Source organism: Balaenoptera ricei, chromosome 11 (assembly GCF_028023285.1).
Source record: "Balaenoptera ricei isolate mBalRic1 chromosome 11, mBalRic1.hap2, whole genome shotgun sequence".
NCBI lineage: Eukaryota > Metazoa > Chordata > Mammalia > Artiodactyla > Balaenopteridae > Balaenoptera > Balaenoptera ricei.
Window position 1 is genome coordinate 64,473,110 of NC_082649.1, and position 25,208 is coordinate 64,498,317.

The window sequence follows — 25,208 nt, forward strand, 5'->3', positions numbered from 1 at the left end:
TATCAAACACAGTTTTTAAAACTGGTTTTAAGTACTCTAATTTCTCCTTTTATTTTTATGAATTCCTTCTTAAGGTTTATTTTATCATTTTTCTTCTCCCATGATCTATTGCCAATTCACTTATTTTCAGTTAAAGGTGAAGAAGTTTTCTGAGTATGGCTTTGATGAGATCAAAATAGTGTTCTCACTGTTATTGATATATCTGTTAGTTCTTAGTTGGCATGCCACCTTAAAATGATTGGGAAAGTATACCTTTAATTCTTTCTGCCTGATTATTGTTTCTTATGTCAATCTCCTATCCCAAATTATGACTAATAATACCAGTTATCTGTAGTTTGTTGAATTCTGGTGTGTCGTGCACTCTCAATCCGTAATTTTATTTCTTCCTCAAAACACCCCTATCCGTTGGTACAATGATTCTTATATTACAGACTAGAAAACTAAATCACAGAGCAGTTAAGTAACTCATATGAAGCCATGCAATCAGGCCACATGATCAGTAGCCCTGGCACTTGAAGTCAAACCCAGCTCTCTCAGCCTGCAAAGCTGCTGTTTTTTCCCATTGTGCCTTGTGGACCCATTTCCCCACTCTTATCTCCTCAACCTTCCAATTCTTCTGTCCTCCAACTCCCTTGACTTTTGCTCCTGCTCAGCCAGATGTTTTTAGCACATCAGACAGAGCATCACCTGAGAATCTGTAGCTCTGTTACAAAACAGTGTGGCATAGTGGTTACAGGCAAAGACTCTGGATCCAGAATACTTGGGTTCCCATCTTGCTGCTACACACCAGCTGTGCCATCTTAGGCTCGTTAATTTCTTTGAGAATTTCTCCTAGGGCTGCTCTGAGGATTAAAAAACTGAAACCATGTAAAGCACTTAGAACTGTGAATGGCCACATAAAAGCTAAAGAGAGTGCGGAGTTTCAGAACAGATCTCACCTCTCTAGCAGAAGAGGCTGGCTTAGCATGTAAAAGAGAGGCAGGGAGGCCAAACCGTCCATGAGTGCATACTTACCAATATTCTTCTGGATCTCGATAACAAAGTGATTCTCTGGATCCCGGCAGCTAAAGGAAAAGAATGCTGTCTCTCCGGCTTTGATGGACAATGAGGTTACCCATTTTTTAGAAATGATGCGACATACGTTCGCTGGCAGAGTTGGGACCCCAGGCTTTATAAGGACTGTAATGTTGCTTCCATGTGGCAGAGCAATCTCATAAGTTTCTGAAGGAAGGAAGAAAAATGGAGTGAACAGGATGATTTAGGGCTGCCAACCTGCTGCCGTCCCCTCAGTTGTCCAGGAGGATGACCTCCTTGACCCCTTTGTTCCTTCCCCCAGGTCTGAGAAGTGGGATGATGCAAAATTAAAGTATTATCCTCACCTGTGGGCAAGAACCCAGCCACTGAGGGCTGGGCACTGACACACATCTCTTGTTTGGCTGATTAATTTTTCTAAAAATTAAAAACACTACACCACATTCTAGGTGTCTGGAGCAGCATGTTTTCAGATACCCATCTGTGCAATATTAAATAGAGAGAAACTGCCACATCTCTACACAATATGACTGTAGGTGAAAGTCCACACACAGAAACGGTCTTTCTGTAGAGAGACATGCTTATCTGTAAAGAGCTGCTGTCCCCTGCCCAGGCCACTTCATATGCCCTGTACACACATACATGCAGTAGTGGAGGCCGGGAGAACTTGCAGAAATTAGATACAAACATATTGTGCCAATGAGCGTGGAAAGTTAAAGCCAAACAACGCTAATACCTCAGACTGGGGCTCAGCAAAATTATTTGAACAAACATTATGAAGCAAGAGAGACGGAGGTTGGTTACTAAACACAGGGGTGGGTGCACACCAGTCAGGATGGGGCCCTGATTCACAAACAAGCCCAATCTCCTTCCCATTCCTTTTGCTTTATGGATTTTTAGGTCCTCTCAGACCAAAAGGAAGAGCTACTTTTCCTCCTAGTAGCCACTGTCCCTTCCCTGACTTGGGTTCTGATTGTGGTCTCTGGGTGGCTGACGGGCTGGGAGCAGAGGATGGGAGGCCGGTTGTCTGGCAGAGGGAATCGTGGGGCTCACAGAGAGGGGCTGGCGTCGGTGTCTCTGTCCCACCGTGTTCTGCACCAACAGCTGGTCAGCACCTGTTATGGCGCCTTGTACATGGAGGTGCTTGGTAATTGTTTAGCCGGTAAATAGCAATTTAACCAAAAGCTTTACTTTTTCCCTTCCTTTAAAAAATTTTTAGAATCAAGTTTATTGATACAATTTACATACATTATAAAAGGACCTACTCAAGAGTTCTGACAAATGTGTGTGCACATGTACACCACCACAATCAAGATATAAAAATATTCATCACCCCCAAAAGTTCCCTCAGCGCCCTTTGCAGTCAACCTCCACTCCTGGCCCCAGAAAACTACAAATTAGTTTTGCCTGACTTAGACCTTCCTGGCCCCAGAAAACTATAAATTAGTTTTGCCTGACTTAGACCTTCCTGCAAAACGGTGTGCTTACTTACTCCCTTTTGTACCTGGCTGCTTTTGCTCAGCGTGTTTGAGAGTCAACTGCATGGATCAGCATTTTTTTTCCTTTTTATTGCTGAGTAGTATTCCATTGTCTGGAGAGACTGCAATTTATTTATCCAGGCACCTGTTCAGTGACATTTGAGTTCTTTCCAGTTTTTGACCAACCTCGTGCTTTCATTTTACCAGAACTGCTAGCCTGCTCGAGAGCTGTACTCACTTCTCCTCCCACTCAGTGCATGGGCGTGCCTGTGTTCCCACAGCCTAGCTGCTGTGTGCGATCAAACGTTTGGATTTTTGTCAACTTCCTCTTGTACCCTTCTCCCCCACCATTCGCTCTGCGCCAGACTGGCCAGCCAGCAGCTCTTTATATAGGGTTGAAATTGATCTCTCAACCTGTGATAATGAACTGCAAAAATTTCCTCCGGGTTATGAGGGAAGAACTTTACCCTCTTGGGCCTCTGTTCCCTCATTTGTAAAATGAGGGGATTGGGCTAGAAAAGCTCTACCTTCCCTGCCAGCTCATCTATCATCAGTATCCGAGGAAATAAGAAGCGATTTTGCAAATGTAAGCATTCCCAACTATGGCCCAGCAGTGACACATCTCTCAGAGCACAGGGGCACCGGCACAGCTGGCTTCGTGACTTTGTTTTCGAGAGGGCTCAGGTTTGCTCTTTTGGAGCAAGACTTCTTATCTCTCTAACCTCAGCTTGTACCCCTCTCCACCTTGGTCACTGTGCTCGGGCCATCTTTGCCTTCTTTCTTGAAAATACCAACCTCAGGGCCTTTGCATGTACTGGTCCTGATCTCTAAAATGCTCTTTCTCTAGCAATAGCTGGTTCCTTTTTGTTATTTGGGTCTCAGCTCAAAGATCACCTCCTCAGAGCAGTCTTCCTCGACCAGCTACCCAAAATGCTCACCCCACCCCTACCCCAGCCGTCCTGCACCTGCTTTCCCTTCATCCCTGCTCTCTTCTCTGAGAGGACCCGTGTTATTTGTTCCCACCTCCCACTATCAGAATGCGAGTTGCTGCCTACAGGAAGGCAGCAGTAATTTGCCTGTCTTTTTCAGTGGTAGTCTCAGGACCCAAACAGTGCCTGGTGCCCACATGGAAGCAGAACTGATGACCCTCCCAACAGCGCCATACAAAATCTCCACATTCTTGTCTTTGCCGCATTTAGTTTCTCATAGACTTACTACCATTCCTGTGTTTCAGTTTGGGCTAATAAATCTTGGTGGGAACCAGGGACTCTGAGCTTTGTAATTAATAGCCTCAGAGAAAGAAAACATCCTCTGAGGCAGAAGTTTCTTTACTTGAATGCTTCATCTTCAAGCAGCATGGTCACTGAGAATCTTCTGAGAAAGATCGGAAGGCCCAGGCTTTTAAGATACCAAATTAAGGGCTTCCCTGGTGGCGCAGTGGTTGAGAATCTGCCTGCTAATGCAGGTGACATGGGTTCGAGCCCTGGTCTGGGAAGATCCCACATGCCGCGGAGCAACTGGGCCCGTGAGCCACAACTACTGAGCCTGCGCGTCTGGAGCCTGTGCCCCGCAACTGGAGGGGCCGCGATAGTGAAAGGCCCGCGCACCGCAATGAAGAGCGGCCCCCGCACCGCGATGAAGAGTGGCCCCCACTTGCCGCAACTAGAGAAAGCCCTCGCACGAAACGAAGACCCAACACAGCCAAAAATAAATAAATAAATAAAGTAGCTATTAAAAAAAAAAAAAAAAAAGATACCAGATTAAAAATGAGTTCAGATGCATGTTCAGAAACCCAGTTGTCAGATGTATATCTGAGCTGAGTATGTCAACCTTTGCGTTCTCTTTCGGTAATCATAAAAAAGGTCTTACCATGTTATCTGTAAAAAATTATTGGGTTACCAGGTCTCTGAAAGCTTGGCACGCTCTCCCGTGGCCTCCAACCCTGGGTCTCCAGGGGGGCTAATTCACTGTCAAGTGAAGCTGTAATCCATCTCGGGGCTGCAGTCTGGCTGGCTAGGTTACCAATTTCTTTGCCATTTCTCCTCTTTGGCAAAAATATTTTAAAATTCCTAACTCTACAATTATGATTACTGTTAATTTATTCTACTTTTGGCTGCGCCTCACGGCTTGCAGGATCTTCGTTCCCTGACCAGGGATTGAACCTGGGCCCCCTGCAGTGGAAGCGCAGGGTCCTAACCACTGCACCACCAGGGAAGTCCGGATTACTGTTATTTTAATTGAGCGTTAGACACTAAACAGATCAGCGGTTCCCTAAGGCTGGAGGTGGGGGTAGGGGATGGAATACAAAGGGGCAGAGGAGAATTTGTAGGATGAGAAAACCATTCTGTATCTGGACCATGGTGGTGATTATAGGTTGTACACAAATGCCACAATTCAACAAAACTGTGCACTTAAAATTGGTGAAGTTTATCATGTTTAAGTTACACCTTAATACATAAAAAAGAGGGGAAAAAACCTGTGCTAGAAAGATTGTATTTCTACACAAAGTGGCACTTAATAAACGAAAAAAGGAATAATCATGACCACAGTTAAAATATGGTTTAATAATATTTTGAGGTGGGCCTAGTTTCTCCCAAGGTATGTGTAATAATTTCAAATAGCTGTAAATTAGATTTTGAGAAGAAAATGCTGATCTTACTAAATTTCTCCATTCAGTTCTTCTCTCCTGTTTTCAGCCAGGTCAGTATCCCAAATAATTCTGCATATATGACAATCTATTCCATTATCAATGACAGCCAAAGAAAAATGTACAATCTTTTTTAGAAATTCATCTTTTTTCTTTTAGAATCTGAAATCTTCTATTCATTCAAACATTTTCCGGGTTCATATTATGTTCCAGGGATCATCCAGGGTGCAAAAGATTTAATGACAAAAAAGCCCTGGAGTTCCTGCCCCCTGGGAGTTAATAGTCTAGACTAGGGGTTTCTAAGTGGTCTGTGGAGGGCTTTAAAAATGAAGTTCTAAGTTACAGTAGGCCCAACATGGGACCTGGGAATCTGTATTGGAACCACTTTTTGTTTTTCCCCCTATGGTGGGAGGTAGGGATTCCTTTTGTTTATTTTTTCCAAATGGAAAACCAATCGTCCCAACTCTAATGATTGAATATGCCAATTCTTCTTTCCTGAATTGTTAATGCTACTTCTGTTGTTTATATTTTTTATTTGGGGTCTAAATAACCCAGATCATCATCCAACCTCCTTTTGGAAACAAAGCAGATGAAGCCTTGTAAGGGTTAAATGACTCACTTGGGGTGGACTTTTAACATTTTACCATGTTTCTTTGCTCTGACTTTGAGATGACCAACCCAGTATGTTCTACGATCAGGTCACAGTTCATACCTCTCCTTCAGTGCCTCAAACCAGAGAATCCCCACCTGGCTCACAGCCCAGGGAACACTAAAGGGCTTATCCACCTTTGCAGCAGGAGACCACTTATATTACATGCTGTTTCCTAGGGTCACAGCCAAGGCTACATCATCCATTGGGCTTTCATTTTCAACTGTTCCTCCTCAACCTCAATGATAAATATACCAGCTTGAGGGGGGAGAGCCAGAATGAGAAAATAATGATTCAACCATGTATACACTTGAAATCTGCACCCTCCTTATCAAGCCCCCACTAGAGTCACTTATTCTACTGTAATAAAAGTAGCAGAGAGACCCCCCACTGTTTGAGTAAAATCACTTATAACTTATTTATCACAGATGCTTAGAGTTTGAGAACGACATCTTGGTTGCACATTTTTCCCCTCTTCCCCACTCACCACCATTAATCATCCCTTGAAACTGAAAATTCCAACACTGTAGAATAAATCTCAGCCTCCTGCCACCCCACCCCTATCCCCCAGTCGGGCTGGCACATCTGAGTGCTTGATAAATGTACTGTAATTTAAAGAAAATGGATGGGCGTTTTCTTCTTCAACATCTCTTTCTTTTGTCTCCCTAGGAACTTGGTATTTCATTGGTCTGGTATTTTGGAAGACCTATTACCCAAGTTCACAGAAACCCAAAGCTCCAGATTCTGGCGTGATTTTGAGATCTCACGGGCTGAAAGAAATCCAAGGCGACCCTCACATTAGCAGCGCGTGGGCTGTCGGGCTGGAGAGCTTGCAGGCACCACACATGGGCACATGAGTCACAGCTCTCATCTTCAGCTCTCCTGCCTTCCGACCTCTCCTTATTAGGATGCCTCGGTTAGTTTCTGCTTCACCAGCGGCTTCTCGGGCGGGAATTTCCAATTGTTTTAATCACCATTCGTTATTCGCATATCACAGGATATTATACAAACGTCCCTGTTATTCCTTTTCCCTGCCATCCTATGTCTTTGTAAGGGAAGTAAATGCAAGGGAAGGGGATTCACCAGGAAGTTATCTGTTCCCAGATGTGTCCAATACAGGTTAAAAGACTGACAAATGTAATTTACAGTTTCTTAGACGGGTCAGAACCTGCTGCCTCAAAGCTGGGTGTGGTTCCCTGGGACACTCTGCCCTCATCCACTCTCTCCGCCCAACGAAGATGAGCAGAATAGCTCCCAGCCAGGGACTGGACACAGCCTGGGCACCAGGAAATACATATGAAGACCCATGGGACGAATTCCCAGGATGTCGAGGACTCAGACTCAGGAACCAAGCAGTACGACTGTGAATCAGCGTGGCCGATCAGTCACAGTCTGTGTGGGAGTCAGATTCCAAAGTAAGCCCATAAGGAGATAATCACTTCCAGGGAAATAACCCTGTCCTCTCTCAGGAAGACGTCACACTGCAGACCCACATCGCTCTCTCAAGGAGTCCATGGGGCTGTGGCTGGTGTCTGCTCCCCCACGGAGCAGATCCCCGCTTCTCAGACTGAGCACCAGATAAAGCACTGATTTGATTTTAGGGACCAGGTTTGCAAAACCCTATTTGTTAAACTGTGGATGCACATATCATGAGAGCTGGAGGAAGGGATACCAGCAGAAGGGCTGGCGATTCACCCTTCCACCCTGCATCCACCTCGTGGGGACACTCACACCATTTGCATGATTTCTCCCACCTACTCCCTGCGGGAGGTAATTGCTGAATTCACAGAAGTTGAATGTACGTTTGCCTGTCTGTCTACTCCACCAGACCGCATCAGATAGTCAGCAATTTGAGGGCACCAAGGAAGGTCAAGGTACTCTGAAGATGCTGAGGTCAGCTATTAACTGTCTGGGGGTGGTCAAGGAAGATTTCACAGAGGAAACTTAAGATGGGTCTAGAAAAATGAATAAGGAGTTTGCCTATAGAGAAACAGGTGTTGGAAGGAAAGGTAGAGGGAACGGCAGCTGCAAAGTCACAGGTGTGAAGAAGACAGCTTCCTTATAGCCACTCCAGGGAGTCTGGTTTGGCCAGAGGGCAAGGAAATGCGGGTAGAGGAGGCTGGAGACAGGGGAAGGGGCCAGGTCAGGAAGGGGCTTGGTTGTTGCCATGGAGTTTGGGCTTCACCCAGTGGGACCAGCATATCTTAGCAGCTTGGTGTAGTGGTGAAGAGCTTAGAGTCTAGAATCTGACTACCTGGGATCAATTCCTGGCTTGGTACCACTTACCAGCTGTGTCCTGTTGGGCATATTCCTTAGCTTCTCTGTGCCTTACTTTCCTTACCTGCAAACGGAGGTAATACTGGAATTCTCATAAGGACTAAATGAGTTAGTACCTATGAAGTGCTTAGAACGCTGCCAGGTAGTCAGTCGATGTTAGCTGTTACTGTTGATATTAGTAATGATAGATAGCACATTACAACTACTGCTACTGGGGCAGTACTGCTGGGGTGCTGTTGAAGGGTGTTAAGTAGGGAAACAACTGTAGCAGCACCTAGGCTGTCAATCTAAAGCCCAGAGTCCTGGCTGGCTGGGCTGGACTCAGGGCGAGGCAGGTAAGGTGCCTAGGGGCAAACTTCATCACACTCAGGATTATGCAAGTGTGAGTGCTTCCTTAAATTTTCCACACCTCCCCTGCCCTGGCCTGGCCCTGCCCACCGACTATTAAGGTCCTTCTACATGTGTTGACTCATGTGACTCCAGCATCCCTTTGAGGCTCAGAGAAGTGACCTCAAGTCCCTGTTTGCTGAGCTCAGGAGGCAGCTGGGAGATTCTGGTTTGACCTCAGCACACTTGCCCTCCCCACCCCCCAGGGTACCACACTGAGCTGCCCTCCCGGAAGCTGCCAAAGCTGGTGGAATCAACCAGCAGAAGGGAAGGAAGTGCTGCCATTGTTATGAAGTACTTGGAGTCGTTGGCTGACACGGAGGGCCTGAGCATCAGCACCAACGTAACCCATCTGAATGGGGCCTGCTGTGACGAGGGGGTGCCAGACTCTCACACTACCAAAGTCAGAGTGTTATTAATCCAGTGGACCTGGGGCAGCAAGGCCTGCAGGCTGTGGAGGAATAAATGGTGTAGACACACTAAATCTCTTTGACCAGGTCTGTTTACTGACTGGTAAACCGACGGGAAAGTCTCACCAATGGCAGGAAGACCAGACTTCTGCCTGCCTGGAAATAGTTAATTTCCCACATTCACATCAAAAAGAACCACAAGGCAAGTTGCTGTTTCAGAAACCTATCTGCCTTTCTTGGGTGAGAAGCCTTTGGAGTCTAGATACCAGGCCAGTCTTAATAATAACACTGAGTACTTAGTATGTGCAGGGTCCGTGCTTGCACTTGATAAGAATTTATAAATGCCCACAGCCACCCCACAGAGCAGGTTCTAATGTTAATCCACATTTTAAAGATGACGAAACCGAGGCTCAGAGAGGTCAAGTAACTTGCCCAGGCATGTATGATTAGTAAGAGGCAGGGCCAGATTTGTGCCCGAGCAGCCTGACACTGGAGCTCAGCACATGAAAAATGGCTCGTCAGCAGAGCCAGCCCTGCCCAGGGAAGTCCACACATGGCCGGGAGCCTTGTGATGAGACTGGCCTATTATCATCAACAGTCAATCGAAACGGAATAAAACATTTCCCAGCTGCTGGCTCTCTAGGGAATCTCCAGGATATCAAAAGGGAAAGGTATTTGTTTAAAATGCACTTTGTTTAAATAGGCGCTTCGTTTAAAAATAATTTGAAAATGTGGTGTGAATTTAAACTGAAGATTGAAAGTTCCCCGGAATTCAAAATGTTTGGGGCCTGGTTCTTCTTTTGTGTGATTTTTTTTGGCAGCATCTCTAGGCAAGGACCTGAGAAAGGGAACCTGGCGTGTTTGGCCGTCGATGGCTCTGTAGTTTTGTGAGCCTTGCCTGGGGACTGTGGGCATGGGAGGCAAGTGGCCAAGTTGGTGGCAGAGGAAAAGCAGCCATAATTCTGGAACAAAGCACTGGGTATAAAGGGCTAGTGCCAGATCTTGGAATCTGCCAGGCTCCAGAAGCCCCTGCCCGAGGGGCTCACTTCTCAAGGCCACTGTCAGTGAGATTCATGGGCGAAATCACACCTATGTTTAGGAGAATTCCCCAAACCCCCATCTCCTGAATTTCCTTCCCCTTTACTTGGGCTGCAAGAATCCCAACCCAGGCCTCTTGTTGGCTTGGCAGGAAATGCCTCCTCCTGGAAAGAGACTCCCACCTGGCCTTCCAGGTATCTGAGCTGTAAAGCTGCTCGTTCATTGGTTTGGAGATCAGGCAGGACCTGATTGAGAAGGCACACCAATGCTCCCCCATAACCCTGTCCCCCTCCCCACTCCACCCACCTTACTCCCCTGGCTGGCTTGGGAAAAGCAGCCTCTTGCGGTAGCAGGGCAAATCTTTTTTCATTCTCTTTCTCGGAAGCAAAGGGAAGTGGGCTGATGGCTGCCCACACAGCATCCCCACAGAGAAGCTGAGTGTGGGGGCTAGGCCAAGCTGGGGGAATTCCTCAGGCTATTGTTGGAAGTATGGAGGAACAGGAGGTGACAGGACAGGGGATCATCCCACGCCCCAGCCCCAAATAGCATGTGCACCTCCCAACTGAAGAACTAGCCTGCCATTCCACCACGAGAGCGTCATAGGCTCTTTAAAGGACAGGGCCACATTTTAAGCCCATACACTAAAAACACTGCAACAGTCAGTTAACACACCAGAAAGGACTGAACATCAACTACAGTTATAAATAAAGGGCCTGGGGGTGACCAAGCGCAACCTTGCATCAGGGTGAACTGGGACCCAGGCCTGCACTGGCGGGGCAGGGGTCAGGGCAGGGAAGAAGGCGCAGGAGGAGGACCAGGGCACGCACAACGGAAGCGGAAGGCCCACAGACAACTTGGTGCTGCGACTGCAATGAAGGCTGACTCAGGCCACATGACTCAAGGTAATGGTGAGCTGCCCTCCAGGCCGGGTGCCAGCACACAGAGATGCACAAGGCTGGGCCCAGCTTCGGGGAGTCACATTCACGGACTTCAGAACTCAAAGGACATCATGTTCTCACCCCTTCAGTGAAAGAGACCCATGGTTCCCTTTAAAATAGTTTACTATTTCCATAGCTCTGAGAACAATCATAGAGGACAATAAAGTTCAAAGAGCAATGTTAAATAGAAGGAACCATGGGCATTCTTAGTCAATCTGACTTGTTGGAATAGTTTATCAAAACAGGGACCATTGTGTCCATCCCTTCACTCCTTACTCTTAATTCCCAAACTCCCTAGGAAAGAAATTTATATGCAATGATGCAAGTTAATTTTCTAAAGTAACTGAATGATTCTCCAAAGTGGACACTAGCGATCAACTGTCTGCAGGGTTTGTGCTTTGAATTACTTTTTAAAGTGGTGATGGGTTTGCAGGAAGCCATCCAAACCTTCTTCTGTTGTATCTTTCCCTTTTATGATCAAAGACACATGCCATATTGGAGACGTATGTTAGAGATGCATAACAAGGTCATGGGCCCTGTCTGGACCACAATCTGGAGCAAATGAACACATCTGTGTATAAACCCCTCTGGGACTGTGGCCATTTTAAGGCTTCTTGCCGCGATAAGACCCGGACTTTAACATTTCACTCCACATGGAATGGAATTGTACTGGGTGGAGGGATGATTTAAAAGGGGTTCACAGAAGTAGAGAAATCTGCATAATAAGAGACTTTGCATGTGGGAATTGCAGAATTAAACAACAAATATAACTGAGCTTATGACCACTGCAAATAAGTCATGATGATATGCTAAATTGCCACAGGGCCAGTGTAAATCACATTAACATTTTATGAAATGTTAAAAAGATTCATTTTGCCAGACCTTGAAGTGTGAGTCATGACGAACTTGAAAGTCACTGAGGATCACAAGGACTGATGGGGAAGAATCAAAGGACAGAGTTAAAAAACCCATCTGTATGTGTGCTCAGGGACATGAACAGAATGAGGGGCCTTCCCCTTCTCCGTCTGCCAGAAGTTCAGAAGTTACTGAAATTCCCATTTCTTTAGTGTTCCCTGAGTCCTTTGCCAATGGTCTCACCTTGCCATCAGAGATTAGCTGTTCAAGTTCCTCTGATAAAAAGCTAGCAGGGAGATGGTTAAGTAAGAATCTACACACATCAGGCCTAACTGCTTCTTCTTCTTCTTCTTCTTCTTTTTTTTATAGATTTATTTTATTTTTGGCTGCGTTGGGTCTTCCGTTGCTGTGCGCAGGCTTTCTCTAGTTGCCGCGAGCAGGGGCTGCTCTTTGTTGCGGTGCAAAGGGCTTCTCATTGCGGTGGCTTCTTTTGTTGCGGAGCACAGGCTCTAGGCGCGCAGGCTTCAGTAGTTGTGGCGCACAGGCTTAGTTGCTCCGCGGCATGTGGGATCTTCCCCGGCCAGGGCTCGAACCCGTGTCCCCTGCATTGGCAGGCGGATTCTTAACCACTGCGCCACCAGGGAAGCCCTAGGTCTAACTGCTTCTTAACTGCAGAGACCCAACCTCCTGATCACTTAGGGGGATAGGATTGGGGAGTGTGGGCCAGCCCTATCCCAGGGGCCAGGGCTGCAGCCAACTGGGAACACATCCTTCTGTTTAAACCTCTTGTTTTAGGGAGTAGGGGTTAGTACCTTTTGTTGTTGTTATCTCCAGCAATCTTTTAATATTTTTATTTAAATTTTTTTCTTCCAGTTTTATTGAGATATAATTGACATACAGCACTGTGTAAGTTTAAGGTGTACCATGTAATGATTTGACTTACATGCATCATGAAATGATCACCATGATAAGTCTAGTTACCATTGTTTACAGCAATCTTAAAGGCAGGGGTGGGGGTGGGGGTGGGGGTGATCCATCCACATAGCCTGACTTGGAGAGTAAGTCTTTGAATGAAGCTCTCTCAAACGACCATGCGTCAGTCAGCAGAGTGATTCCTCCAGCAAACCACGTAGCCCCATGGTAAAACAGGTCAGCAAAGGAAGCCTGCACACTCTAGGAGATATTTCGGGCCAGACAGACACATGCTTTCTTCATCCAGAGGGGTCAGGACAGCCCCCAGGAGGTGTCATGTCAATGAGGAGGGCCATTATGGAAGGTACTATGTCAACAAGGATGTCGTTATGGAAGGTGTATGTCCACGAGGATTGCTGTTACAGAAGGTATTAACATGGGAGGCGTTAAATCAATAAGAATGGACATTATAGGTGTTCAGCCATCATGGATGAAATTATATCAACAAGGATGATCATTATGGAGGGTGTTACATCAACTAGCATGGCCGCTACTGGCACCTGGACAGTGCCAGTGGTGGCACTAGCTAATGATCTTAAGATAATTATGCCATAAATTCAGGGAGGTGAAAAACTGAGTTGAGGGCCCAAGAATGCTGAGCTAGGGGTTTTGAGGAGGCTGGCTCCAAGGCACATTGTATCTGCAGGTGGAAGAAAAAAGTAGATGGTTATTCCTGAAAGGGAGAGAGGCTGTGGTTCAGAGCACTTTCCCTTTCATGACCCGTATTCCTTCCTCACAGCAGGAATTGGTCCTGCTGCTAAGTGCTATTGCCAAGGAAGGAAGAGGAGGATGGGAACAAAACTCAGTTAGAAAATCCCAGAGTAATGAGGCATTTAATCATCATTCAAACTACATTCTGCCTTGCGCCTGTAGCTGGTCTCCAGTCATGAATCATACATTGAAGGAATACTCTTCATTACATTTTTCCAGATAGAGGATCACTTTGCAAGTTGTCTTTTCAGAGATGGTGGGAGAACACTTTTATTTTATTTATTTATTTATTTTTACTGGGGTATAGTTGTTTCACAATGTTGTGTTAGATTCTACTGTACAGCGAGTGGAGTTCCCTGTGCTATACAGCAGGTTCTTATTAGTTATTTATTTTATACCTATTAGTGTATATATGTCAATCCCAATCTCCCAATTCATCCCAGCCCTTGATGTCCGTACGTTTGTTCTCTACATCTGTGTCTCTATTTCTGTGTTGCAAACCAGTTCATTTCTATCATTTTTCTAGATTCTACATACATGCGTTAATATATGATATTTGCTTTTCTCTTTCTGGATTACTTCACTCTGTATGACAGTCTCTAGGTCCATCCACATCTCTACAAATGACCCAACACTTTTAAAATATCAAAACAACACCATGGGATTACTGGTGATGAATGACAGAGCCGTACTTCTGTTCCAGGTCCTATCTTAGGGTTTTGCTGATGTTCCACAGACCTCAGACACCAGAACACCTGTCCTCCTCCTTCTCTCTTCCTGCCTGTGTAAGGTATTCTCCATCCCCAACCTTTATTGCAGTTCTTATACATACATCTTTTGCTGTACTTACACACTGGATATTGTCTCAAACTCAAATGCTTTCAGGGCCTAGGCAGGTAATATAAATGAGAAAAGCCAACATAGTGAGGAGAGTCTTTATTGACTCAGAGGGTACATGCTCTACTAAATATATTGTAATTCAGCTTTTTCCAAAACACATCAAACAGAACTGGGCCAAGGCCCTCAGGCCACCCATTTGTAGCTCCTGGTTTACATGTTTGAATCCCTTCTGGGTGGTGAGCCCCCAGAGAGCAAGGAACTAGGGTGTTCTACCTCTGAATGTCCAGCATCCAGCACAAGGGGACTCCAACATCTGGGGAATGAATGGAATCTGTTACCAAATAACCCAAGACTAGGCTAGATCTTTTCAAGACATTCTAGGCAAAAATCAAATTCTCTAGGCCTGCTCAGTGCTAGGCCCTAAAAGTGGATAGGGGGGTGGGAAATGCAGCAAATTGCTTTTCAAGAAAAGCTGCTCTAGGTGGAGAAGGCAGTTTTGGTCATTAGTTCCTTGATTCCCAGTGACTTAACACTTCTACTCCATCCCTTCTACACAACCAAATTCTTGCAGGAAGCATCTGTAGACTTTTTTTGAAGACAGAATCATTGCTATACTCATACCTGGCTTTAAATTTTTTTTTTTAATTTAAAACTATTTTTAAGACAAAACTGTGGTGATAGAAGGCAAATCAATGGTTTCCAGGGGCCAAAGGGCAGGGATTGCCTGCAAAGGGGTCTGGAGGAACTTTGCAGGGTGATTGAAACGTTGTACCGCCTGACAGCACTCATCAAATAGTGCAGTTGAGTGGTGAATTTTATGGTATGTACATTATATTTCAATAAAGTTGAAAAATATATTTTACTTTTAGATAAAAAATACATGAAGCACAAAGTAAAATATGTAAGCATATCTATGAGGCACCCCTATTTTATTTCATTTCACTTTGCCAAAGGGTGGCATACCATCCTCACTGTTCTGAATCTTGTGTTTTCCCCTCAAGAATATATCTGGGGGGGTTATGCCATGTCTGTAAACTGAGAGCCACCCCATTCTTTTAAATGGCTGTGTAGCATTCCACTGTTTGGATGTACCATCATTAATTTAACCAGTCTTCTAATCATGGACATTTGGCTTGTTTCCAGTCTCCAGTCACCAGGGGAAGGAGAAGAAGATGCTCATCTGGAGTTTCAAGGTGCCAGTGGGACATACCTTCCTTGGTGTCCCACGTTCCTGGCTGGAACTGGAATTGTATTCCCAAAGAAGCAGAGATCAGGGAGGCTGGAAGATGTTATTTCAAGGGTTTGGCTGTATTGTGTTGGGATGGGCTTCTGCAAAATGACCCAAGCACTGTCTACAATTTGAAAAAAACATCTTCTTTGTCGTGATAAGTTGAGAACTTGCTCCTGACAGCCCAGGGCTGAAGTGCCTGATAAGGTTGTCAGCAACTTCAGGGCAGTTGGGCAATCCTCCACCTCTCAGCAGGGATGAAAGCAGGGGCCCTGCCAGACTCCATGGAATATCCAGCTCTGGTTTCATGGCCTGGCACATTCCAGCCCAGTCTCAGTTTATGACACTTGCTCACAAGGACAGCTGTAATCTTCAGAAGCCCACTGGGAAGTTCTTTTCACTTCTCATGTGCAATTGGGCATGATGTTTAAGTTATATAAAACCGGTCTGGTCAGTTCCTTGGCTAAAAGGAAATGTGTATGTTTGTGCGTGTGCGTGCATGCACGCACGCACTGGCGTGCACTGGTACTCACCTGCAAACAATTTTTTAAAACATGTTCTAGTGTCATTGAGAACAATTTCTTGCAGTTTTTAATCCAGCAGCTTCGATTCTAGGAGCTTCCCCTTCCTCATAAGGGCCCAAAGCTGACCGCACTGGGATAGTGGCTGAAGCACAGTATGTAGTAGCAGAGGCTGAAACAACCAAAATGTCTCCCAAAAGCAACCCGGTTACACAGACAACGGCCTGGCAGTTTGGTCCATGTTGTCTGCTGCTGAAAATTTCAATGTTCTTCTTGGGCTCAACTCAAATAATCAAAGTAATAACAATTATTAAGTGAGGAATCTGTTCGAGGCTGGACACTGTGCTGAGTGATTTACAGACGTTATTTTCATTGGGTCTATGCCTCGAAGATACTCCAAGGCCCCACTCCAGTGAGAATTGTCAGCAGGGCGGCTGGTGATAAAGACAGCCCATCACCACAGGCTGAGTCCTCCTGGGGCCTCCAGCATAGCGTAGACTTCTGGCAGGAGCAGCAGCATTTGATAACTTCACCCTCTGTGCTGCTGGCTCTTGGCCTCTCCTCCGTGGCCGGTGTGCCACCGTGCACCAGAGTCAAGCGTCTGTCTGGATCCAGGAGATGCCCTGAGCCTTTCACACTCAGGGGCTCCATCTCACCATCTCTGCATCCACCATGATGTCCTGGGACCTCTCACCAAATGTTTATGATGAGTTGTTCTCAGGTTAAAAAATGTTTCAGCCAAACATCCTTGCTTGAAATAGCTTGATGTCCCCACCACCAGCTCAATGATGGAAGATAAAGCATCTGCTTGAAGGAATCTGGCACGTGCCTGGACATACACCATCCTAGCCCAGCTCCCAGCTGGACCACAAATTGTCAAGTGTTGAGAAGTCTCCTCATGGCTCCAAGCATTGCGCGACGTTACTTGGAGATGGCCAAGTGGGCAGACCCCAAAACAAAAACAACAGCCTGACTTGAACTCTGTGTAATTTTTGGATGCGGAAAGTTGATGAACGCAATTCTGGAGACTGTCTTTTATTGTCCCAGCCAAAGACAGCAGGTGGACACCCGTAAGTTTTTACAGAAGTGGCACATTTCCCCCAGAATGCTTTGATTATCTGCCATTGAGGGTAGGGAATATTTGCACTTCACTTAAAACAAAGAAAGTTATACCATTTGTGCTCATGGAATAGTTATAATTTGCTTTTTCAAAATATTTCTGAATTTATTATTTAAAGATGTTCACAGTCTAGGGTGAGGTGGTTAATGGCCTCATAGTATATTGTTGAGCTGCATTTCCATCAGGCAGAATGCATGGCCCGTCCAAGAGTACAGCCTCTCCCTGGCAAAGTCAGACTAACAAGGCTCTCAGTGGTGCCCTTGGCTTGGGCTGTACTCAAAAGAGAACTGAAAAGTGCAGATTATTTTTTAAGTACAGTAACTGAAGAAAGAACTTTAAATTTTATAAAAGTTTGTGAAGTATATGTCTGTAAAACAAATTCTGATTTTCTACTGTATTCTATCACAAATTCAGTATTACTGTTTAGAGAAATCCAAACCAAACGAACCAAGTTGGGATATTGTGAAGCAATGTGGTTCACACGGGAGAATGTGCAGGACAATACAAAGTCCTTGTCATGATCATCACGGCTACCAGCAAACCATCCTTCGCGCAGGAGGGCCCTGCTGGCTACACTGTAGGCCAGATATTTCTGGTGTAACTACTTCCTTCCAGTCTTTTTTCCTATGACTAGAGTCACACTGTACATACACACACTACTTTACACCTTGCTTCTTTCACTGTATCGCCATCATTTTCTAGTTTTTCCCCTGCAAGTATCCAGGAGTGGGGTTGCATTCCCGAAAACCCACCCACACCCCCGTCCACTTCCTCCTGGAAGTGGACCAGCAGAGACTTATGAGCACGTTCTACAGAATGAAGATCCTGGGCCCTGGGGTGAGGAAGAGAACCCAGACAACCAAGGTGTCTACCACACCCTGAAGGGACACAGAAAGCTGTGGCTCCATCTGTCAATCCACACTTTCTTTTTTCTACTTTCTAGTTTTCCCAGTCCACACACGCAGTCACTGGGACTGTGCTTCCCTCCTCCTCCTCTTCTGTCTGATTTGCATCAGATTTGGAGCCAGAAGACCTGGGCTTTAGACCTTCTTGCCCTTGCCACCTTCTCACAGTGACTTGAAGAAGTCATCTAACGTCTATAAGCTCGTACCCTCTCCTAAAAGGAATTGGCCTTGACCTGGATTATCCATTTGTTTATTCCACAGATATTTATTAAGTGCCTGCTATGAGCCAAGCACCATTCCAGCCACTTTCCTAATGGGGATTGGATATGACCCTGCCTGAGCTCTTCCAATAGCTCGCGGGTCTCCAGAAGATCCACAAATCAGCTCTGATGTAAATCAGCTCATAAGACATTAGGGCTGGTGGTTCCTCCGCACGGTCCAAGCCCCTACGTGAAAGACTGGAAAACTGAGGCCTAGGGAGACAAGGCAACTTTTCCCAAGTCATAAGGCTAACTGTTGACAAGACTTGAAGTTAGAACCAGGTGTCCTGACCCATAAGTCTGGCGCTCCTACCACTCTGTCCGCCACATTGCCAATTGGACAACGATGACTTCTTCCTGGACTCCCATCTATACTACATTTCAGTCTCCCTTTCACTTGGATAGGGCCATGCCACTGAGTTCTAGTCAACAGAGTGGCAGGAGAAGTGATATGAAACAAATTCCATTCCTGGACCATAAAACCCTCCATGTAAGACCCCCTCCTGCTCTTTTATCTTCTATCAGTTTGATATGGATGAACACAGAAGCCACACTTCTTGAAGATGGTGGAGTCAGAAAGTGGAAGGAGCCTGGGTCCCCATATCACTGCTTGGAGGAGATCCCCTGTTTAGGACCTTCTGTGAGTAAGAAATAAACATCTATTGCGTTTGAGCCATTAGAAACATCTGGGTCTGTGTTATAGCAGCTCAAAGAGTGTTACACCTTAACTATTAGACTTATCAAGGTAAAAAGTCACAAAGAATTAATCAGTCCTCAATGCAAACATGAGGAGCTATCAGAGCGCAAGCCCATCTTCAGCCTTCTCAATACACAGTGCTCATGGCATTCTGATCACGGAACTGAAAGTAAATATTTGAAAGGAAATTCAAAATATTTCCCTTGCCTAAAGTTTATGATTAGCTTCAACTGGAAAGAATAAAGAAAGGAGTAAATTGCAGCCTGGGGTGGTTAAGAGCCTGTACTCTGAAACGAGACTGCCCAGATTTACAGATGGCACTACCACCTATTAGCTGGGCTCTTGGGCAAGTTGCTTCCCCTATTATTCACTTTCTTCTATTTGACATTTTCTGTACAAGCCCTTTGACCCAGTAATTCCTCATCCAGGAATTTCACTTACAGATAAACTTGTCCATATACCCAACAAAGTCAGCTGCAAACATGGTCAGTGAGGCTCTGTTCATAGCAACAGAAGATTTGGAAACAATCCATTAACAAGTGGCTGATTAAATATAACATGATGCTCCCATGACAAGGAATATTATGCAGCTGTCAAAAAGCATGACAGCTCCGTATGTTCTGGTATGGAGTTAGAACCAAGATGGATTGCTACATGAAAAAAATTAAGAGGCATATGGGACACATCCTGTACTATATACTATATTGTGCTCCTTTTTGTGTAAAGAAGGGAGGTATGTATATTTGTAAACTTGTACATGCTCAGGAACAATGCACAAGAAACCACAGCTGCCTCTGGGAGGAGGCCTGGGGTCAGAGGTAGAAGGGGACATACTCCCCTCTCCTCCCCACAGATCATTTTGTACTATTTGAAATTTTGTTACCAGGTACAGGTAATTCTTTTTCTAAGCACAGTTTTTACATTGTTTACATATTTAAAACATATACACATTACCATATGATCCAGCTATCCCACTTCTGGGTATTTATCCAAAGATACAAACACACTAATTCTAAAAGATACATGTACCCAGATATTCATAGCAGCATTATTTATAATAGTTAACATATGGAAACAACCTAAATGCCCACCGATGGAAGAATCGATAAAGAAGATGTGATATATATATATAGATATAGATATAGATATGCACACACAGACACAAACAATGAAATATTACTCAGCCATAAAAAAGATGAAATCTTGCCATTTGCGATAACATGGATGAACCTTGAGGGTATTATGCTATCAGATGGAGGAAGTCAAATACTGTATGAATTCACATATATGTGGAACATAAAAAACAAACAAACGAAAAACAAAATAAATGGACAAACCAAACAAAAACAGACATGTAGATTCAAAGAACAGAGTAGTGGTTACCAGAGGGGAAGGGATGGGGTCGGGGGTGGGGGGACGCGAATGTGGAAAATGGGATCAACTGTACGGTGACAGACGGAAAATAAATTTTTGGTGATGAGCACGCCGTAGGGTATACGTAAGTTGAAATACAATGCTGTACATATGAAACTTATACAATGTTATAAACCAATGTGACCTCAAAAAAAAAATTTTAAAAACAAAAAACACACATTCCTAGAACAAATATGAACACAGCACTCAGTAAGTGTTGGTTGATTTTTCAAAAAATGAAAGAAAATGTCTGGAGTGCAGACACTGTCTCTAAGATGACCAGCAAATGCTGTCTTTAGGAGTCCCACTGTGCACAGGGGGCATGGCACACTGGTGACAGAAGCTGAGTTCTGAATTCAGGCTACCTGGGCTACCATCTCAGCATCACTACATACTTGCTGGGTAGCCCTGGGCAAGTTACTTCATCTCTCTGTGCCCCTCTATTCAGGGGCTTATAGGAGTACTTGCTTGAGGCTGGAGAGCTAAATGACTAGCAGGTCTACTCAAGAACGCCTCCTGGATTTACATTTTCACAAGAGGAAACAGCTGAGGTTTTATTACTCAAACATTGTGTCATCTATCACAGTTATTTTGGGCCAATGTCTATTTTGGAAATATGTATATTTACATCTCCAAACACAACACATTTGAAAAAAAATGTATGTTGCAAACACAATAGGCAGAATGTGAGGATCTGGTGGAGATGCCGCGACTGCCAACAAAAGGGGTGCAGGAAGTTATTACACACAAAGCAACTGTCTGTGAAGAGCCACATACAGTAAATGGTCTGGCAATCCAGAAGGGATGTCATGCATTTTACATTTAACAGAATTGGTTGTTAATTATATATGGGTATCTTCTGGTGTTTCATTATGCTTTTGGAAACTGTTGGGGGTTTGGGTTTTGTGCAGTGGGTTTTTATAGTTTGTCCCACATGAAATAGTGAGATGTAGGGCATCAGTTAGTGTTTTCATGCAGAATGTCCGGTATTTAGGGATGAATTACTGATGTTAAGTGGGAGATGCTTACACGTAAAATACTCAGAAGAGTGGCTGGCACAGAGCAGAAGCTCAATATGTGTTAGGTATTACAAGTAGTAGTTAGTAATTAATAATAAAAAAACAAAACCAAAAAACCAAAAAACTTGTGTACTGAATACAAACCCAAGGCTACAAAGAGGTGAGGAAGGGGACTTGGCTCTCCTTGCTGGTTTCTCTAAAATGTTGCCAGCTGCCCAGGAGAAGGTGATGGGCTAATTACAAGGTTGTAGGAAGTGGTTTGAAATAATTTGATTGTGGAATAATTTTTATAATTTAGAATGATAATTAAGGGGTGTGAACTTTTATTACTCACCCAGGTGGAGAGCCTTGGCTATGGCTCCCCCATATCACGCCCCATTGTCCCACCCATCTTGACCTCAATCATGGATCCTTCTGACCAGCAAACTCCCCTTCTCCTACATCGAAACCAAAGTCAGCACTACTGAGCAAAATCGAAGGCGAGGCTTGTGTTATAAGCCAAGGGACTCAGTTCTGGGTTTTTGTTTTTGTTTTTAGCAAAAAAAGTGCTGCTGGACTATTAGTACCACCTAGCTGGGGCGCTCCTGAGATTCTTGAATACCCACCAACGCCGTTCAGACCCTGCTTGCTGAGCTAGAGGGAGGAATGCTTCTCCCATAGTTGCTAGTGACACAACAATGATGACAGCCCAGGGGAGTATGGGAAAAAGGCATTCATACTCTGTTGGCAGGAAGGTACACCAGGACACCAGGACAAGCTACCCACAGGGCAACATGGACATGTGTATCCAAAACCTTAACCTTTTCTCTACTCTTCATCCCAGCAATTCTATTTCCAGAATTTTAGTCGGACAAAATAGTCAAGAATGTGCAGAACAATATAGCCACAGGAACACATTCTCAGATATATCAAAATGGGATAATCCAGCTGACACTATTTTATAACCTTAGCAACGCAAAGATAATATCATTTCATGTCATTATAGAATCTGTGCTATATAATTTTTAACGTCTTTTCACTGAACAGACCCCTATTGTTGGACATGCTCTATTTTTTTTTAAAGCTTTTAAAATATATATATATTTATTTTATTTACTTTTGGCTGCGTTGGGTCTTCGTTGTTGCATGCGGGCTTCCTCTAGTTGCAGTGAGTGGGGACTCCTCTTCGTTGCAGTGCGCGGGCTTCTCACTGTGGTGGCTTCTCTTGTTTCGGAGCACGGGCGCTAGGCGCACGGGCTTCAGTAGTTGTGGCATGCAGGCTCAGTAGCTGTGCCTCGCGGGCTCTAGAGCACAGGCTCGGTAGTTGTGGTGCACGGGCTTAGTTGCTCTGCGGCATGTGGGATTTTCCCAGACCAGGGATCAAACCCGTGTCCCCTGCATTGGCAGGCGGATTCTCAACCACTGCGCCACAAGGGAAACTCTGGACATGTTCTATTTTTAGTAGGAAAAATTGAAAGCAATCTAAATGTCCACCAATAGGGGACTAGTTAAAGCTATACAAAGGGATGGTCCCATTTTTGGTTTTACACACACACACACACACACACACACACACACACACACTAAAACTGTGCACCAAAACGACCAAGGTGGTTTGCTCACAGATATTTTGTTATATTTGTTGCCAATTTTTCTACAATAATTATATATACATTACTTAAAGCATTTAAATAATTTCAACTTCCTTTCGCCACATTGATAGCCTGGGAGAACCCCTAGAAGAATGTGGGGGGGCAGGGTACAGTCATCACAGACAAAACAGTAACATATGAAGTGACCCCTGAGGCTGATGGGTCAGCACCCAGGCACATGTCTGCAGCCAGCAGAGAAACAGTCTGTGTGGGTGTGGGGGTTAGAGTGGGGTCAGACTCATCAGTTCTGCCAGTTACACATTTGAATCTGAAGAATGATGAACACACACACTCACCCAGGGTGAGTGAACACGTCATTTGATGCGTACTCATATTTTTGGCAAGAAACAATGGCGGCAAGAATGGGGTCACTGACCCAGCCTCTGGTACCTGAGTGGTTCTTGGAAAGCCACTAAGTTGAGGGTTTTTTTTCGTTCTTTCTTTCTTTTTCTTTTTTTTTTTTTTTAATGTTATCCTACTTGAATCTCTTAGACTAAACTTTTTTTTAAAAATAAATAAATTTATTTATTTATTTATTTTTGACTGCGTTGGGTCTTTGTTGCTGCACGCAGGCTTTCTCTAGTTGTGGCAAGCAGCGGCTGCTCTTCGTTGCAGTGGGTGGGCTTCTCATTGCAGTGGCCTCTCTTGTTGCAGAGCACGGGCTCTAGGCTCATGCGCTTCAGTAGTTGTGGCACGTGGGCTCAGTAGTTGTGGCGCACGGGCTTAGTTGCTCCGTGGCATGTGTGATCTTCCAGAACCAGGTCTCAAATCTGTGTCCCCTGCATTGGCAGGCAGATTCTTAACCACTGCACCACCAGGGAAGTCCCTAAGTTGAGGTTTTAACAAGGCTCTTTTAACTTAACCAGTCTTTCATTCTTAGAAGTGGGAGAGCTGGTGGGAATACCAAACTCAAACAAACACACCCCACCAAGATGCAAACTTTCCTTTACTCTTCATCTCTGCAGTGAGACCAACATCATTTTCACCCTGCAGAGTCTTAAGAGAGTTCAGCGATTTATAAAATAAATCCACTGTGCTAGGCTCTCTGGTTCCCTCCATCTCTTCAGGACAGACGCTACTAACTTCTTGAAGGCCTCCACCAGTTACATCAACCCCAAGACTTTGGGCAAAGCAAATGTATTCTGTGACTGCTCCAACCACAAAGGGATAACCTTTAGTTCAGCCCAGAGATGTGGCCTCACAGGTCCACTTCCTAAGACCACAGGAAAGATTTAAGAAGGTGAAATGGGAAAGTTCCTGGGCTTCCCTGTATCTGTACAATGAACCAAGACACACAGCTCCAACAGTCAAGAACTTCCTGGAAAGAACAGACTCCACTGGAGCCACTGGAGACCAAAATGGCAGCCTCTCCAGGCCACAGGGAGGAATGAGACATGTAACAAAAGCCAGTTCAGGATAGGCTGTCATAGATGTCAGTAATGCACTGATGCCTTGACTTACACCATACTCTTACTGGAGGAGTTCTCAACTGTTATCACAGACAACCGGAAACATCTCAGACAATTCCCAGAGTTTCAAGACAGCTCCCAAGTGTGATGGGCACACTTTTTTTCTCACACATACATTTACACCTATTTTCATTAGCTAAATTACTCTTTATTCTTAAACTGACTTCTTCTTCAAGGGAATCTTGAAAACTCAGTCCAACTTACAATAAACACAGTAAATATTTTCAATGTCCCCTCTTCTGTGCAGCAATATGTCACCTCACTGCTGTTGGAGAAAAGAACCAGGAAGCTTTCCTGTCTCGGATTTGTCATGATGGCAATTGCTGGAACGCCCAAGTTCAACTCATCTGCTTAGATTGATTCTTTAACTTAATTTCCTCTAATTTACCTGCCTGCCAAACACAAACGTCCCCTTAGATGAAGCAAAGGGTAATCAAAAACCCAAATCGCTTCCTCGACAGCTCTTTTAAAAACACAAAACTCGTACTAGTCTCAGGAAAGGCCTCAAGTCAAGTTCATACATGAAGAGACCAGTACGGTTTTAATACTTCCAGGGCCCACAGGACACCTCCTCGTAGGCCCAGGTAGCTGGGATGTGGCGGTCCCTGCCCCCCACCGGAACTCGGAATTCCCACACAACTGTGGACCGCCCCCTCCGCCGACCCCCTTCCGCTGTCCAAGCCCACTACCCACAGGTGCGAGGGGCGGGGG

The 25,208-nt window shown here is 45.0% G+C and overlaps 1 protein-coding gene across 1 annotated transcript in view; it reads right to left on the reverse strand.

Annotated features, from left to right (window-relative positions):
• CDCP1 (CUB domain containing protein 1) overlaps positions 1-25,208 on the reverse strand; it is a 56,640-nt gene that overhangs the window by 30,643 nt on the left and 789 nt on the right. Inside the window, exon 2 of the mRNA XM_059939415.1 lies at positions 1,015-1,221. Coding sequence (XP_059795398.1) covers positions 1,015-1,221 — 207 coding nt within the window. The remainder of the gene's footprint in view (positions 1-1,014; positions 1,222-25,208) is intronic.